The sequence below is a fragment of the Vespa mandarinia genome, chromosome 1 (genome assembly GCF_050613455.1).
Source record: "Vespa mandarinia isolate Hongniang chromosome 1, ASM5061345v1, whole genome shotgun sequence".
NCBI classification, from domain to species: domain Eukaryota; kingdom Metazoa; phylum Arthropoda; class Insecta; order Hymenoptera; family Vespidae; genus Vespa; species Vespa mandarinia.
This window is the reverse complement of record NC_140810.1, coordinates 9,142,428-9,156,430: the sequence shown is the minus strand read 5'-3', so window position 1 is coordinate 9,156,430 and position 14,003 is coordinate 9,142,428. Positions and strand designations below refer to the sequence as shown.

General features: G+C 34.1%; 1 protein-coding gene across 6 annotated transcripts; it reads left to right on the top strand.

The window, feature by feature from the left end:
- The first annotated feature begins 293 nt into the window (after positions 1 to 293).
- On the top strand, positions 294 to 13,943 carry Dnah3 (dynein heavy chain 3, axonemal). Of its 6 annotated transcripts, none has more exons than XM_085661317.1 (13): positions 294 to 401; positions 501 to 1,162; positions 1,253 to 1,491; positions 1,612 to 1,881; positions 1,960 to 2,322; positions 2,392 to 2,602; positions 2,676 to 2,903; positions 2,967 to 6,791; positions 6,865 to 7,170; positions 7,242 to 12,284; positions 12,345 to 12,502; positions 12,584 to 13,352; positions 13,428 to 13,943. In XM_085661317.1, exons 2-13 carry the CDS (start codon positions 620 to 622, stop codon positions 13,722 to 13,724), a joined length of 12,252 nt encoding a protein of 4,083 aa, XP_085517443.1. In that variant the 5' UTR covers positions 294 to 401; positions 501 to 619; the 3' UTR covers positions 13,725 to 13,943. The 6 variants fall into 6 exon arrangements, with proteins under 6 accessions (XP_085517443.1, XP_085517450.1, XP_085517455.1 ...); XM_085661324.1 differs by having other exon boundaries at positions 350 to 523; positions 613 to 1,162; XM_085661329.1 differs by having other exon boundaries at positions 350 to 1,162; positions 7,242 to 11,079; positions 11,341 to 12,284.
- The last annotated feature ends 60 nt before the right edge of the window (positions 13,944 to 14,003 follow it).

The window sequence follows — 14,003 nt, the reverse complement described above, 5'->3', positions numbered from 1 at the left end:
ATGACTATATTTTTAAAAGTATTACACATTTATATTATTTTTAAGTAATAATGTTTATATGAACATATATATGTTTTAATTATATACAGATATTTAATTTTTTTAATGAATAGTCTAAATAAGGAAAAAATTGTAATATAAAATATTGAGATTAAACATAATATTTTATCGAAAATAAATATCAGATATATTTGTTAAAATATAAATAATTATTGCAAAGCAACTTATTTTTTAGTTTTTCGTATTACTACATGACATATATATGCATTTTTATTTTTCGTATTACTACATGACATATATATGCATTTTTATTTATCACGATACTACAATATTGTCACCATAGTTACATCGTAAGTATGAGTGTTCGATACGCCGAAGTTCAAGGATCATCATATTGTGAGGTATAATAATTACAAATTTGACACAAATATTTAATTATTCATTAATATAGATTTGTAATATTTTTTTATAAAACTGTATCTTTCTTTTGTCATAATTAGCATCCGATTAATGGAAAGTTAACGTAAGTCACTTTTCTACGTAAAGAAGGCTAACGTACATAACTTTATGACAGCCTAAAAATGCTTATTATTATTTTTTTTTAATCAAAAGATAAAAAATGACGGATAAAAAATCTGTTTGTAATAATACATTTCCAACTATATCATGGATACCAGTACTAGAAGATTGTGTAAATTCGGCAACAGAAATAACCAAGGTATTAGTATATGATAAATATCCAAAACTATTAAAAGATCAATTATGGACAAAGGCAGTACCATATAAATATTGGTCTACTTATACGAAACCAAGTGAAGAAATAGGAAGTATATATACTCCAACTTCAGCACAATATCGTGTAAATACTTTAACAAAAAAGAAAAAGCCATTAGATTGTTTACCATTTGGAATCAAAAACAAGTTAAGGATGCCACCACGCGAATATATTGAATTGTATAAAGAAGAAAGACGACGAAAAATAACACGGAAGTTCAAACAAGAACGAAATATTCTTTCGAAAAATATTATTAATTTGAAAGATTTGGCAGATGGTACATGGTCACGTAGAAAAGCTGAGAAAGAGGCTAATCAAAATATTGAGAATAAAGAATTATTGAAGGAACAAAAAAATAAATTGAAGAAAAACATTCCAGGGAAGGAAGTATGTATGATATTAAGAAATTATTTGATTATACTATTTAATATAATCTATATGATAATTAACATTTACAATCGCATGAAGTAACAAAAGATATTACAGTTTTTGCGAAATAAAGAAGTAGAAATGCCAAGGTCAATCGAAGATCAATTAGAAGAATTGATGATTCGGGTTGAAGAAGAGCAAAATCGAAAGATACGAGACGAAGATATTGAAAGACTTTTGTACTTAAGAAATGAATGCATTGCTGATCATCATTTAGAACCATATAATTATGATAATATTGAGAATGCAAAAAAATGTATCATTGGTAGATTACGCAAATGTGAGGAGTAAGTCCTTATCATCTATCACATTTTGTAATTAACAATGAATGCAATTTATTCTTCATTTAACAAATTTTTTATAAAAATTTTTTCGTTTAACAAAAACTTTAACAAATTTTTTTTCAGTTTTAATGGAATAATCAAAAAATTAGAAGGGGAAATAATTGATGATTATAAAAAGAGTCTCTGTTATTCCATAGTCAATTATATTCTTTTGGATGCCGATGAAAGAAAACGTTTGCTTATAGAGACAATGCCTATAGAATATCCTGTTTTAGTTATCCGTGCTCCAGTACCATGGCATCAATATAAAATTCTAGCTGATCATTTTATGGAACATAATCTTTTTATAACGAACGAGATATTGAAAGATATTCGCGACTTATGGTTTTCCAAGTTAGTTTTTTAAGTAAAAAATATGCAAATATTATTACATAGTTATTATGATTATAAGTATATAATTATTTTTCTCAGATATCATAACACCATGATTTTACAAATTCAAGACTTGGGAACATTCCCTGTGGCAGCCACGGAAATTGAATCAAAAATAAACGAATTGTGCAACAATGCTGTTAATATATTAACAAAAAAATGGTTAGCTGACGTAGCTGATATTTTTTTTGAGAAAAAGTATGCATGGTCGGGACTTTTTGAAAAGGAGCTACACACATCAACGAGTCTAATCGAAAAATATTTTCAAGCTGTCAATTCTTTGTTGTCAAGACAGTTAAGAATCATGGTATTGAAAACTATACAACATTTGAGAAATTTTTTTATGCAGTATAGAGCGGGAAATTATTATGAAGGCGATTATGAAGATTTGATGTTTATTAAGTAAGCATGATAATTTGTTCGTCAATTTTTAATTTAGCAAATATGTAACGCAATATAATTTCATTTTAGACCCCCTTTCATAACAGTGAATGTAGAAGTGGAAGTTGGAACAATGAGTGTGTGTTGTAAACCAAGTATTTTGGATATACATACTATCATTTCTAGATGTTTCAATAAAATTCTTAATGTTGCTATGGTCTTACCCAAAATCGAGCTGATTTTATTTCCTGAATTGGATAAAAAAGGTTTTCTGTTCTCAATATCACGATATGAAGACGAGGTGATGTTAATTCTATGAAAATAATAGAATATGCATGTAAGTGCAATATGTATATTTACATTCATATATGCAGGTATTGATGTTAATTACCGATACATTAGATACGGTCAGCGCACACATTCCTGGCCCACGGGAATATCTTAAGTGTTATGACGATTTATTATACATCATAGATGGCAGAGCAAAGAAGAATTTAGATGATTTCTTTAGTATTCAACCATTTCCAGTTTTGAGAGAGTTCGAGCAAAAGATCGTGTCCTACGACAATTTAAGCAAAGAAATATCTATGTTTCGATACAAGGTATATTAATAATAAAACAGTATCTTAAAGATATTATTTAAACAGTTATATTTTTCGATTTAGATACCGCTGAATATGATTGAAATTGATTGCACCATTGTAAACGATATCATGCGACAAATACTTCATGAACTTCGTACAAAAATTTGTGATTTTTTCGCGGATGAATTAAGACTGAACAATCGTGAATTGTGCTCTATCTTTGATGAAATAGCAGAGAATATTTCAAAAATGCCTGAAACGACGCAGGAAGTAGTGGAGCTTTATAATTATCTTTGTGAAAGTCGAGATACTACAATGTTCAATTTGAGGACTCGATTGGCACGTTCTACGGAATTGACTTTGTTCCTTTTTAATTATCAACCATTGACGGATGAAGACATACAATTGAATTCGCGTACGATTACGTGGCCCAAAGAAATGGAAAACATAATGGATTTAGCAACGACTAGGTTGAACATGAGAAAAGAATTTCTTGAAAGTGTACTGCGAACAAGACGAGATAATTTTGAGAAGAAAATAAATGCTATGCAAATAGCGATCGAACGATTCAAAAGAAAGGATCCGCCTGTATTGACTATGGAAGAAATGGAACGGGCAACTGAGGAGGTTGAGCAATTATCGAAGGATATGGCGGATATAAGAAAAGAAGCAGAAGAGATTAACGAAGAGGAGACTCTTCTCGAGATAGAATTAAGTCCATATATGACGATACCTGCGATGTCATCTATTATGGATGTCTTCAATAAATTATGGCATATTGCATTGAATTTCTACAAGAATTACGAAAAATGGTTTTACGGATCATTCGTTGGGCTTGACGCCGATGAGATTCGTGAGGAGGTTGACGAGATCTGGAGAACGCTCTACAAATTGTCTCGCGTGCTCAGTGATATTCCTGGTGCAAGACGCGTCGCTGAAATGGTACGTGCTAAAGTCGAAAAATTCCAACAGTTTATTCCAGTTCTTCAAACGATTTGTACTCCTGGTTTAGAAGCTCGACATTGGGAACAAATTAGTGAAATTGTTAAAGTACCTATAGAGATCTCAGATACTAGTTGTCTTTTCGACATGATTGAATACGGTCTATCTATTCACATAGAAAAACTTGAAGAAATTTCATCTGCTGCTACTAAAGAACACGCACTGTTGAAAAACTTGCAAAAGATGAAAAGTGAATGGGCCGAAATTTACTTTGAATTAACATTGTATCGGGATACTGGTGTAAACATACTGACGGCAATAGATGATATTCAAGTACTATTAGACGATCATATATTGACAGCTCAGACAATGAGAGGTTCAATTTTTGTGAAGGCTTTTGAAAGAGATATGCAAGCTTGGGAAGAAAAACTAATCATGATGCAGGATATTATTGATCAGTGGTTGACATGCCAAGCTACTTGGATGTACCTTGAACCAATATTTAGTAGCGAAGATATAATGCGTCAAATGCCTACAGAGGCTAAGAACTTTAGACGAATTGACAAGATTTGGCGTAATATTATGACATATGTGACGAACAATACAAGGGTTATAGATGCTACTACCAAGCCAAATATGTTGCAAGAATTTATGCTCTGCAATACTTTATTGGAAGAGATACAGAAAGGCTTAAATGAGTACCTAGAAAAGAAACGTTTGTTCTTTCCAAGATTTTTCTTCTTGTCTAACGATGAGTTATTGGAGATTCTTTCGGAGACGAAGGATCCGCAAAGAGTACAGCCACATTTAAAAAAATGTTTCGAAGGTATAAATAAGTTACGTTTCACTAAAGAAGAAGATATAATCGGAATGTTATCGAGTGAGGAAGAATACGTACCGTTTAGTGGAAAGATTTATCCTGCCGATGCAAAAGGCATGGTTGAAAGATGGTTGTGTCAAGTAGAGGAACTCATGATCGCATCTCTTCGCGATATTGCCGAGCAGAGTCTAATTTCATATTTCGAAACCGTGCGCGAAGAATGGATACTGTCTTGGCCTGGTCAAATAATTATTTGCTGCAATCAAATTCACTGGACCAATGAAGTATGTGAATCATTCGAAGATGAATCAACGACAGATTATTTGAAAAAGTGTGGCTATCAAATAGAAAAAACTGTGGCTCTTGTTCGAGGCAAGCTGGATCCAGGCGCTCGTGTAACTTTAAATGTTCTTATCGTGATCGATGTACATGCAAGAGACGTGGTGAGCTTGCTCATTGAAGAAAATGTTAGAGATGTAATGGATTTTAAGTGGATATCACAATTGCGTTATTATTGGATCGACAACAGCATTACGGTTGCGATGATCACAACTGAACTTCAGTATGCTTTTGAGTATCTTGGAAACACACCACGTTTAGTAATAACACCTTTAACAGATCGTTGCTACAGAACGCTTATGGGTGCACTGAAACTAAACTTAGGTGGATCACCTGAAGGTCCAGCGGGTACTGGAAAAACTGAAAGTGCAAAAGATTTGGCGAAAGCGGTAGCTAAGCAATGTGTAGTTTTTAATTGTTCCGATGGTCTCGATTACAAAGCAATGGGGAAATTCTTTAAGGGCATAGCACAATCCGGTGCTTGGGCATGCTTCGATGAATTTAATCGCATAGAACTTGAGGTTCTTTCTGTTATTGCTCAACAGATTCTATCTATACAGATGGCGATAAGTATGGAAATGGAAAAATTCATATTCGAAGGTACAGAAATAAAGCTAAATCCTAGTTGTTACATTATGATTACAATGAATCCTGGTTACGCTGGACGTCAAGAACTTCCAGATAATTTGAAGGTACTCTTTCGAACCGTTGCTATGATGGTACCAGATTACATTATGATAGGAGAGATTACTCTTTATTCTTATGGTTTCACAAATGCTAAGAATCTTGCTGAAAAAATAGTTCATACATATAAGTTATGTTCGGAACAATTAAGCTCACAAAATCATTATGATTACGGTATGCGAGCAGTAAAAACTGTTCTTATTGCTGCTGGCAATTTGAAACTGAAACATCCAACACGAGACGAGTCAGTTATAGTTTTGCGAGCGATCGTGGATGTGAATCTTCCAAAGTTTTTAGCTCAAGATGTACCTTTGTTTGAGGGAATATATAGTGATCTATTTCCAGGAGTTACCTTGCCTCAACCTGATCGTGGAGAACTTATAGACCTTCTCCAAATTAATCTAAAGAAGAGAAATCTTCAACCTACTTCTTGGTACATAGAAAAAATCATACAAATTTACGAAATAATATTAGTACGTCATGGATTGATGATCGTTGGCAGTGCATTAGGAGGAAAAACTCAAGCATATCAAACATTAGCAGAATCATTGGGTAATCTCGCTGGAATAAGAAGAGCCACTATGAAAGAATTTAGAACAATCTATAGGATTATCAATCCAAAAGCTATTTCACTCAATCAACTGTATGGCAGCTTTGATCCGATATCTCATGAATGGAGCGATGGTGTATTGGCAAATACTTTTCGTGAGTTTGCACTATCTATGTCGGTTGAACGAAAATGGATTGTCTTTGATGGACCAGTGGATGCAGTATGGATTGAAAGTATGAATACCGTTCTGGATGACAATAAAAAGCTCTGTTTAATGTCCGGTGAAATTATTCAAATGTCTAAAAAAATGAATATAATATTCGAGCCAGCCGATTTAGAACATGCATCACCAGCCACTGTTAGCAGATGTGGAATGATTTATATGGAACCTTCTCAGCTAGGCTGGATATCCTTCTTTGAATCTTACAAGAAATATCTCAAAGAGAAATTACTTGTAGAGCAATTCGAGCTTATAGTGGAAATCATTGAATGGTTAATTGAACCAGTCTTAACGTTTATCAAATATAATTGCATGACATTCATCGATACGTCGGAACTTCATATGTTTTTGGTAATTATATATAGTTAAATTATTGGTAGTTAAAATAATATAAAATATATAATTAAAGCATTACGATTATTAGTCATTGACAAGGCTTTTGACTACAATGCTAGAAGAAGAGATTCAAGTTAGTACGGTTTGGCTACAATGTGTGCTTTTATTCTGTATAATTTGGGGTATTTGTTCAACATTAACCGGCGATAGCAGGAAAATATTTGACGTCTATTTTCGGAAACTGTTACTCGGTAATATAGATAAATATCCACGACCAAAAGCATTCAAGCTGACGAAACAACAACTATTTCCTGATAGAGATACTGTTTATGACTGGGTGTACGATAAAAGAAACAATGGATGTTGGATATCATGGATGGATACTATAGCACAAGTATGAAAATATCTGTTTTTTACCTTACGCATTTACAAGAAAAATATATAAAAAATATTTTTAATTCGTAGGCACCTTTACCAGCACATGCTAAAGCAAGCAATCTCATTATTCAAACAACTCAAGTTTCTATGCAATATTTCTTTATCAAGAATTTTCTATACAAGAATATTCCGATACTATTTGTGGGGCCAACCGGTACCGGCAAATCAGCGATAATTCTCAATTATTTAGAAGAATTACCACGAGAGCAATATATTGAAAATATTATAAACTTTAGTGCACGTACCAGTGCTTCGCAAACCCAAGAGATTGTAATCTCAAAGCTAGATCGAAGAAGAAAAGGAGTTTATGGGCCAGCGATGGGTAAGAAGTGTGTGCTTTTTGTAGACAATTTGAGTATGCCACTGAAGGAAACATACGGAGCACAATTACCTATCGAACTCTTACGTCAGTTTATAGATCATGGTTATTGGTTCGATGTGAAAGAATTGAGTATATTATATCTAGTAGATATTTTATTAATCGCAGCTATGTTACCACCGGGAGGTGGTTCCAACGTTGTAACTCATCGACTGACTCGTCACATGCATATAATTGGTATAGAATTCTTCGAAGAGGCAACATTGAGTAAAATTTTTACTTCGATTTTCGAGTGGCATTTCGCAAAAGGCTTCGTACCGGAAGTTTCTCGATTGGGAAAGATGATTGTTAACGCTACCATGGACATATTTCTTACAGCTATTGAAAGATTTTTACCTACGCCAGCTAAAAGTCATTATACCTTTAATTTGCGTGATTTTAGTCGCGTGGTCGAGGGTATATTATTGGTACCAGGAGAAAAATTGAAAGATCCCGATAAACTTATCAGATTATGGATACACGAAGTATATAGAGTTTTTCACGACAGGCTTATTGATGATGATGATCGTGAAACGCTTTTCACCATGGTAAAGCATACATGTTATGAACACTTGCGTCAACCATTGGAAAAAGTTCTTTCCAGTTTCTTAAAAGAGGATGAAAAGGCAATAAAGAGCGCTCACATTCATGACTTGTTTTTCGGAAATTATATGGAACCCGATACTGATCCTAAGATTTACGACGAAGTAACGAACTTGGAAGATTTACAGGAGAAAATGGAGTATTATTTAAAAGAGTACAATATGACATCGAGGACACCAATGTCGCTTATTTTTTTTAGATTTGCCATCGAACATATTTCTCGTATTTCTCGCGTGTTATTGCAAGATAATGGCCATGCGTTGCTCGTTGGAATTGGTGGTTCAGGTCGAAATTCATGTACAAAATTAGCGACTAGTATGTGCGAATATATATTGTATCAAGTAGAAATGTCTAGAACTTACGGAAATACTGAATGGCGAGAAGATTTAAAACAACTTTTGTTACGTATTGGATGCGATGGGAAGCCTACGGTTTTTCTCTTTGGAGACAATCAAATAAAAGATGAAATCTTCGTCGAAGACATAAATATACTTCTTAATACTGGCGATGTACCGAATTTATATGGTACTGAAGAAATGGCTGAGATTTTGGAAAAGATGATGAATGTAGCGAGAGGGATGGGTGGTAGGAAAATTGAGACTACGCCGATGATGCTTTACAATCTTTTTATCGAAAGAATTAAGAAAAATCTTCACATAGTTCTCACTATGTCACCGATCGGTGATGCCTTTAGAAATCGAATTAGGATGTTTCCTTCTCTCATAAATTGTTGTACCATAGATTGGTACACTTTATGGCCAGAGGATGCCCTAGAAAAAGTAGCTAGAACGTCATTACAAAATCTGAATATCGGGTCAGAATTACGAGAAAAATGTGTTCACATTTGTAAAGAATTTCACACAAGTGTTTTCGTGGCGAGCGAGGATTATTATAAGAATCATCATAGAAGATATTATGTAACGCCCACAAGTTTTCTACAACTTATCGCATCTCTCTACAGACTTTACGGAGAAAAAATCAATCAAATTACAAAGCAACAAAGTCGATACATTACTGGATTAGAAAAGTTGGATTTTGCAGCAGGTCAAGTCGCTGTCATGCAAGAAGAATTGAGAACATTACAACCAAAATTAGTAGCACAGTCACAGTTGAGTGATAAACTGATGATAAGAATCGAGCAAGATACTATTAATGTAGAAGCTAGAAAAGAGATAGTGGCTGCAGATGAAGCATTGGCTAATGAAGCTGCTGCAGCCGCTCAAGCTATTAAAGATGACTGCGAGAGTGATTTAGCCGAAGCAACGCCTGCATTAGAGGCGGCTCTTTCAGCATTGAATACCTTAAAACCAGCAGATATTACTATCGTAAAATCCATGAAGAGTCCACCAGCAGGTGTTAAATTAGTTATGGAGGCTGTTTGTGTATTAAAAGGTATAAAGCCTGACAGAGTACAGGATCCAAAAACCGGTAAAACTGTTGAAGATTATTGGCTAGCCTCCATTAGAATGCTCAGTGATATGAAATTCCTCGACAGTTTAAAAAATTTTGATAAAGATAATATTCCATCTGCATATATGAAAATAATTCGTGAAAAATTTATTAACGACAGAAGTTTTCAGCCTGAAGCGATTAAGAAGGTATCTACTGCTTGCGAAGGTCTTTGTAAATGGGTGCGTGCTATGGAAGTTTATGACCGCGTTATCAAAGTCGTTGCACCAAAAAGAGCAATGTTGGCCGAAGCCGAGGCCGAATTAGCTACTCAAATGGAAATGTTAAATGCGAAAAGAGCTCTTCTCCAGGAAGTAACACAAAAATTGCAATCTCTGAATGATGAATTTGCGGAATGTATGAGAGAGAAAAAGAAGCTTGAGGATCAGATTGATTATTGTACTCAGAAGTTAGATAGAGCTGAAAAATTATTAGGTGGTCTAAGCGGAGAAAAAAGTAGGTGGAGCGAAGCAGCCGTTGCTCTTGGCACCAACCTTCAAAGCGTTATTGGAGATGTATTGTTGTCTTCCGGTGTTGTCGCTTATTTAGGTGCCTTTACCGTAGAATATAGAAATGATCTTATAGTTCAATGGCATGCATCGTGCACAAGAGAAAATATTCCATGTGGAAAGCATTTTAGCTTGATAGACATTCTTGGTGAACCAGTGAAGATCAGATCATGGACGATCTATGGTTTACCTGCGGACAATTTTTCTATTGAAAATGGTATAATTGTAAAGAATGCCGATCGATGGCCACTTATGATAGATCCACAAAATCAAGCGAATAAATGGGTGAAGAACATGGAAAAAGAAAACAAATTGACTGTTATAAAACTCACCGATCCTAACTATGTGAAAGTCGTAGAAACTGCATTGCAATTTGGTACACCAGTGTTGCTGGAAAATATTCTCGAAGATATAGATGCAATATTGGAGCCTGTGTTGCTTAAGAACATATATAAACAAAGAGGTGTATTATACATAAAATTTGGCGAAAATGTACTCGAATATAATTCGAATTTTCGCTTCTATATCACGACTCGTCTTAGAAATCCTCATTACCTACCAGAAGTAGTTGTAAAAGTAACACTGTTAAATTTTATGATTACACCTCAAGGTCTGCAGGATCAGCTTTTAGGAATAGTTGTCGCACAGGAATTACCGGTTCTCGAAGAAAAAAAAAATCAATTAATCGTTGAAGGTGCAAATAATCGACGCATATTAAAAGAGATAGAAGATAAAATATTGGAGGTCTTATCGATGTCGGAAGGAAATATATTGGAGGATGAGACAGCTATAAAAATACTTTCCACTTCAAAAGTTTTGTCAGAAGATATCGAAACTAAACAAGATGTAGCGGCTAAAACAGCAGTCGAAATCGATCAAGCTCGTGATGGTTATAAACCAGTCTCTAAGCATGGCTCGATTCTTTTCTTTTGTATTTCCGAATTAGGTAACGTCGATCCCATGTATCAGTATTCATTGTCATGGTTTATTCATCTTTATATCATGTCAATAACCAACAGTGAACAATCAAGTAGTTTAAATATACGAATAAAATATCTTAACTCTCATTTCACCGCAAGTATTTACAGAAACATATGTCGTTCCCTCTTTGAAAAACATAAATTGATGTTCTCGCTAATCCTGTGCGTTGGTCTTATGCGTGCCGAAGAAAAATTAAACGAGGATTTATGGGCATTTCTGCTAACAGGCGGAGTTGCGTTGGACAATCCTTATCCGAATCCAGTACCATCTTGGCTTTCTGATAAATGCTGGTCGGAAGTAGTGCAAGCCTCTACTTTATCTGGTATGGAAAAATTAAAGATATCGTTAGAACAGAATACTTCAATGTGGAAAGGGTGCTACGACTCCTCGAATCCGCAAAAGCAAACTTTACCAGCACCATTTGAACAGTTGGAAGGATGGAATCTTGAGAAACTTATTATTATTCGATGTATCAGACCTGACAAGATTGTGGCAGCAGTCCAAATATTTATAATAGAAAATATGGATCAATCGTTCGTTGAGCCCCCGCCGTTTGATCTTCAAGGATCTTACAATGATTCTAGTAACGTCACTCCTTTGATATTCATACTTTCTCCGGGTTCCGATCCAATGGCAGGTCTAATTAAATTCGCGGAAGATAATGGCTTGTCGAAACAAGACCTCATGACCATTTCATTAGGCCAAGGTCAAGGTCCAATAGCAACCAATATGATCGAAGAAAGTATCAAAAGCGGTAAATGGGTTATTTTGCAGAATTGCCATCTTGCTATTTCCTGGATGAAGGAATTGGATAGAATTTGCGACGAAATTATTGTACCAGAAAACACGCACCTTAAATTTCGGCTCTGGCTTACCAGTTATCCGTCCGATGAATTTCCCGTTTCTATCTTACAGAACGGCGTTAAAATGACAAACGAACCTCCAAAGGGCTTGAAGAATAATTTACTACGCAGTTATTTGAATGATCCTATCTCCGACATGAAATTCTTTCATAGTTCTTCCAAAATTTTGGAATGGAGAAGTCTTTTATTTTCTTTATGTTTCTTTCATGCTGTAGTTCAAGAAAGACGAAACTTTGGACCGTTAGGATGGAATATTCCTTACGAGTTTAACGAGTCTGATTTACGTATTAGCATTTTACAACTGCAGGTAAAATATTCTCTAAACGTAATTACGCAAACATAAAATTTTAATTTCGATCTTTTTCAGTTATTTCTAAACGATTATGACAATGTACCATTCGAAGCGCTTCTATATCTAACAGGAGAGTGCAATTACGGAGGACGAGTAACTGATGATAAGGACAGACGTTTACTTAATTCGCTATTAAAAAATTTCTGTAATCCAGAAATCGTTACAAATAGGAAGTAAATACGTTTTTATGTATCGAATATTATTTTTTTAATTTAATATCGATTATTTGCTTTTACGAACTTATTTTATTATAGATATTCCTTCTCTCCAAGTGGAATTTATCATTTACCTGAAGACACCGATTACGAAGGCTGTATCGAATATATACGAAATTTACCTATTAATCAGACGCCTGAAGTATATGGCCTGCATGATAATGCAGACATTTCAAAAGATAATCAAGAATCAATGCAATTACTTTCGGATGTTCTCTTGACACAACCACAAATAAGTGGAGTAGGCGTTGAACGAGATTTGGATGAAACGGTATATAATCTTGCTGCCGATATATTATCGAAAATGCCATCTCAATTCAATATGGTATACGTTACGGAAAAATATCCTGTGCTCTATATAAATAGTATGAATACTGTTTTACGTCAGGAACTTATTAAATTTAATCAGTTAACAAACGTTATAAAGAGTACGTTAGCGAATATACAGAAAGCCATAAAAGGTCAAGTAGTAATGTCATCCGAACTGGAGGAAATATTTATCAGTATGAGTATCGGTAAAGTACCTTCTGCATGGAATAGAAAATCGTATTCTTCTTTGAAACCATTAGGAAGTTACATAAACGATCTATTAGCAAGAATAGAATTTTTACAAGATTGGATCGATAATGACGCACCAGTTGTATTTTGGATTTCCGGTTTCTTTTTTACTCAGTCCTTTCTTACTGGCGTTTTACAGAATTATGCTCGCAAGTATAAGATACCTATTGACCTGATAGACTTTGATTTTGAAGTTACTAAATTCGAAACGACAGTTGATAGTTCACCGCCTCTTGGAGTTTACATAAGGGTATAATATATTTCCCTTCTATTATCAAGAAATTTTTTTATCCTTCTCTTCTGGCATTGATCTTTTTGTTTTTAGGGTCTTTTCCTGGAAGGTTCAAGATGGAACAGAGAAACGGCTTCGCTTGATGAATCAAAACCAAAAATTATGTTCGATCCTTTGCCTATAATTTGGTTGAAACCGAAATTGAAATTCGAACTCCAGTTTTCATCAGTTTACTTTTGTCCCATTTATAAGACGAGTGCGCGACGTGGTATTTTAGCAACTACAGGACATTCTTCTAACTTTGTTATGTTCATTCTTCTTCCGACATTAATCGATGAATCACATTGGATAAACAGAGGTGTCGCCAGTCTTTGTCAGCTAGATGATTAAAGTATTTTTCCTGAAATAATTAGTTTTATTTTAAATAAGACCAAAGTTTTAATTATACTGGCTACAACAATTATTCTATATAAATATTGTTTTCCATGCAAAATGATTTAAACAAAATGTAATGACAAAAAAGCTAGTCACTTTAGATTTTATTATAAATATATATATTTATCTGCAACAAATTGCCATATTTTATCTCATTTCAAATATATTAATGTTTTCATACGAAGTATATATATATATATATATATATATATATATATATATGTAAGTATATAG

What these genes read in the sequence shown, in the direction of transcription:
- Dnah3 (XM_085661317.1), top strand. Translation starts at nt 620, where the DNA reads ATGACGGATAAAAAATCTGTTTGTAATAATACATTTCCAACTATATCA. An exon ending in CGCGACTTATGGTTTTCCAA is followed by an intron (nt 1,882 to 1,959) that starts GTTAGTTTTTTA and finishes TATTTTTCTCAG; the next exon opens with ATATCATAACACCATGATTT. An exon ending in TATCTATGTTTCGATACAAG is followed by an intron (nt 2,904 to 2,966) that starts GTATATTAATAA and finishes TTTTCGATTTAG; the next exon opens with ATACCGCTGAATATGATTGA.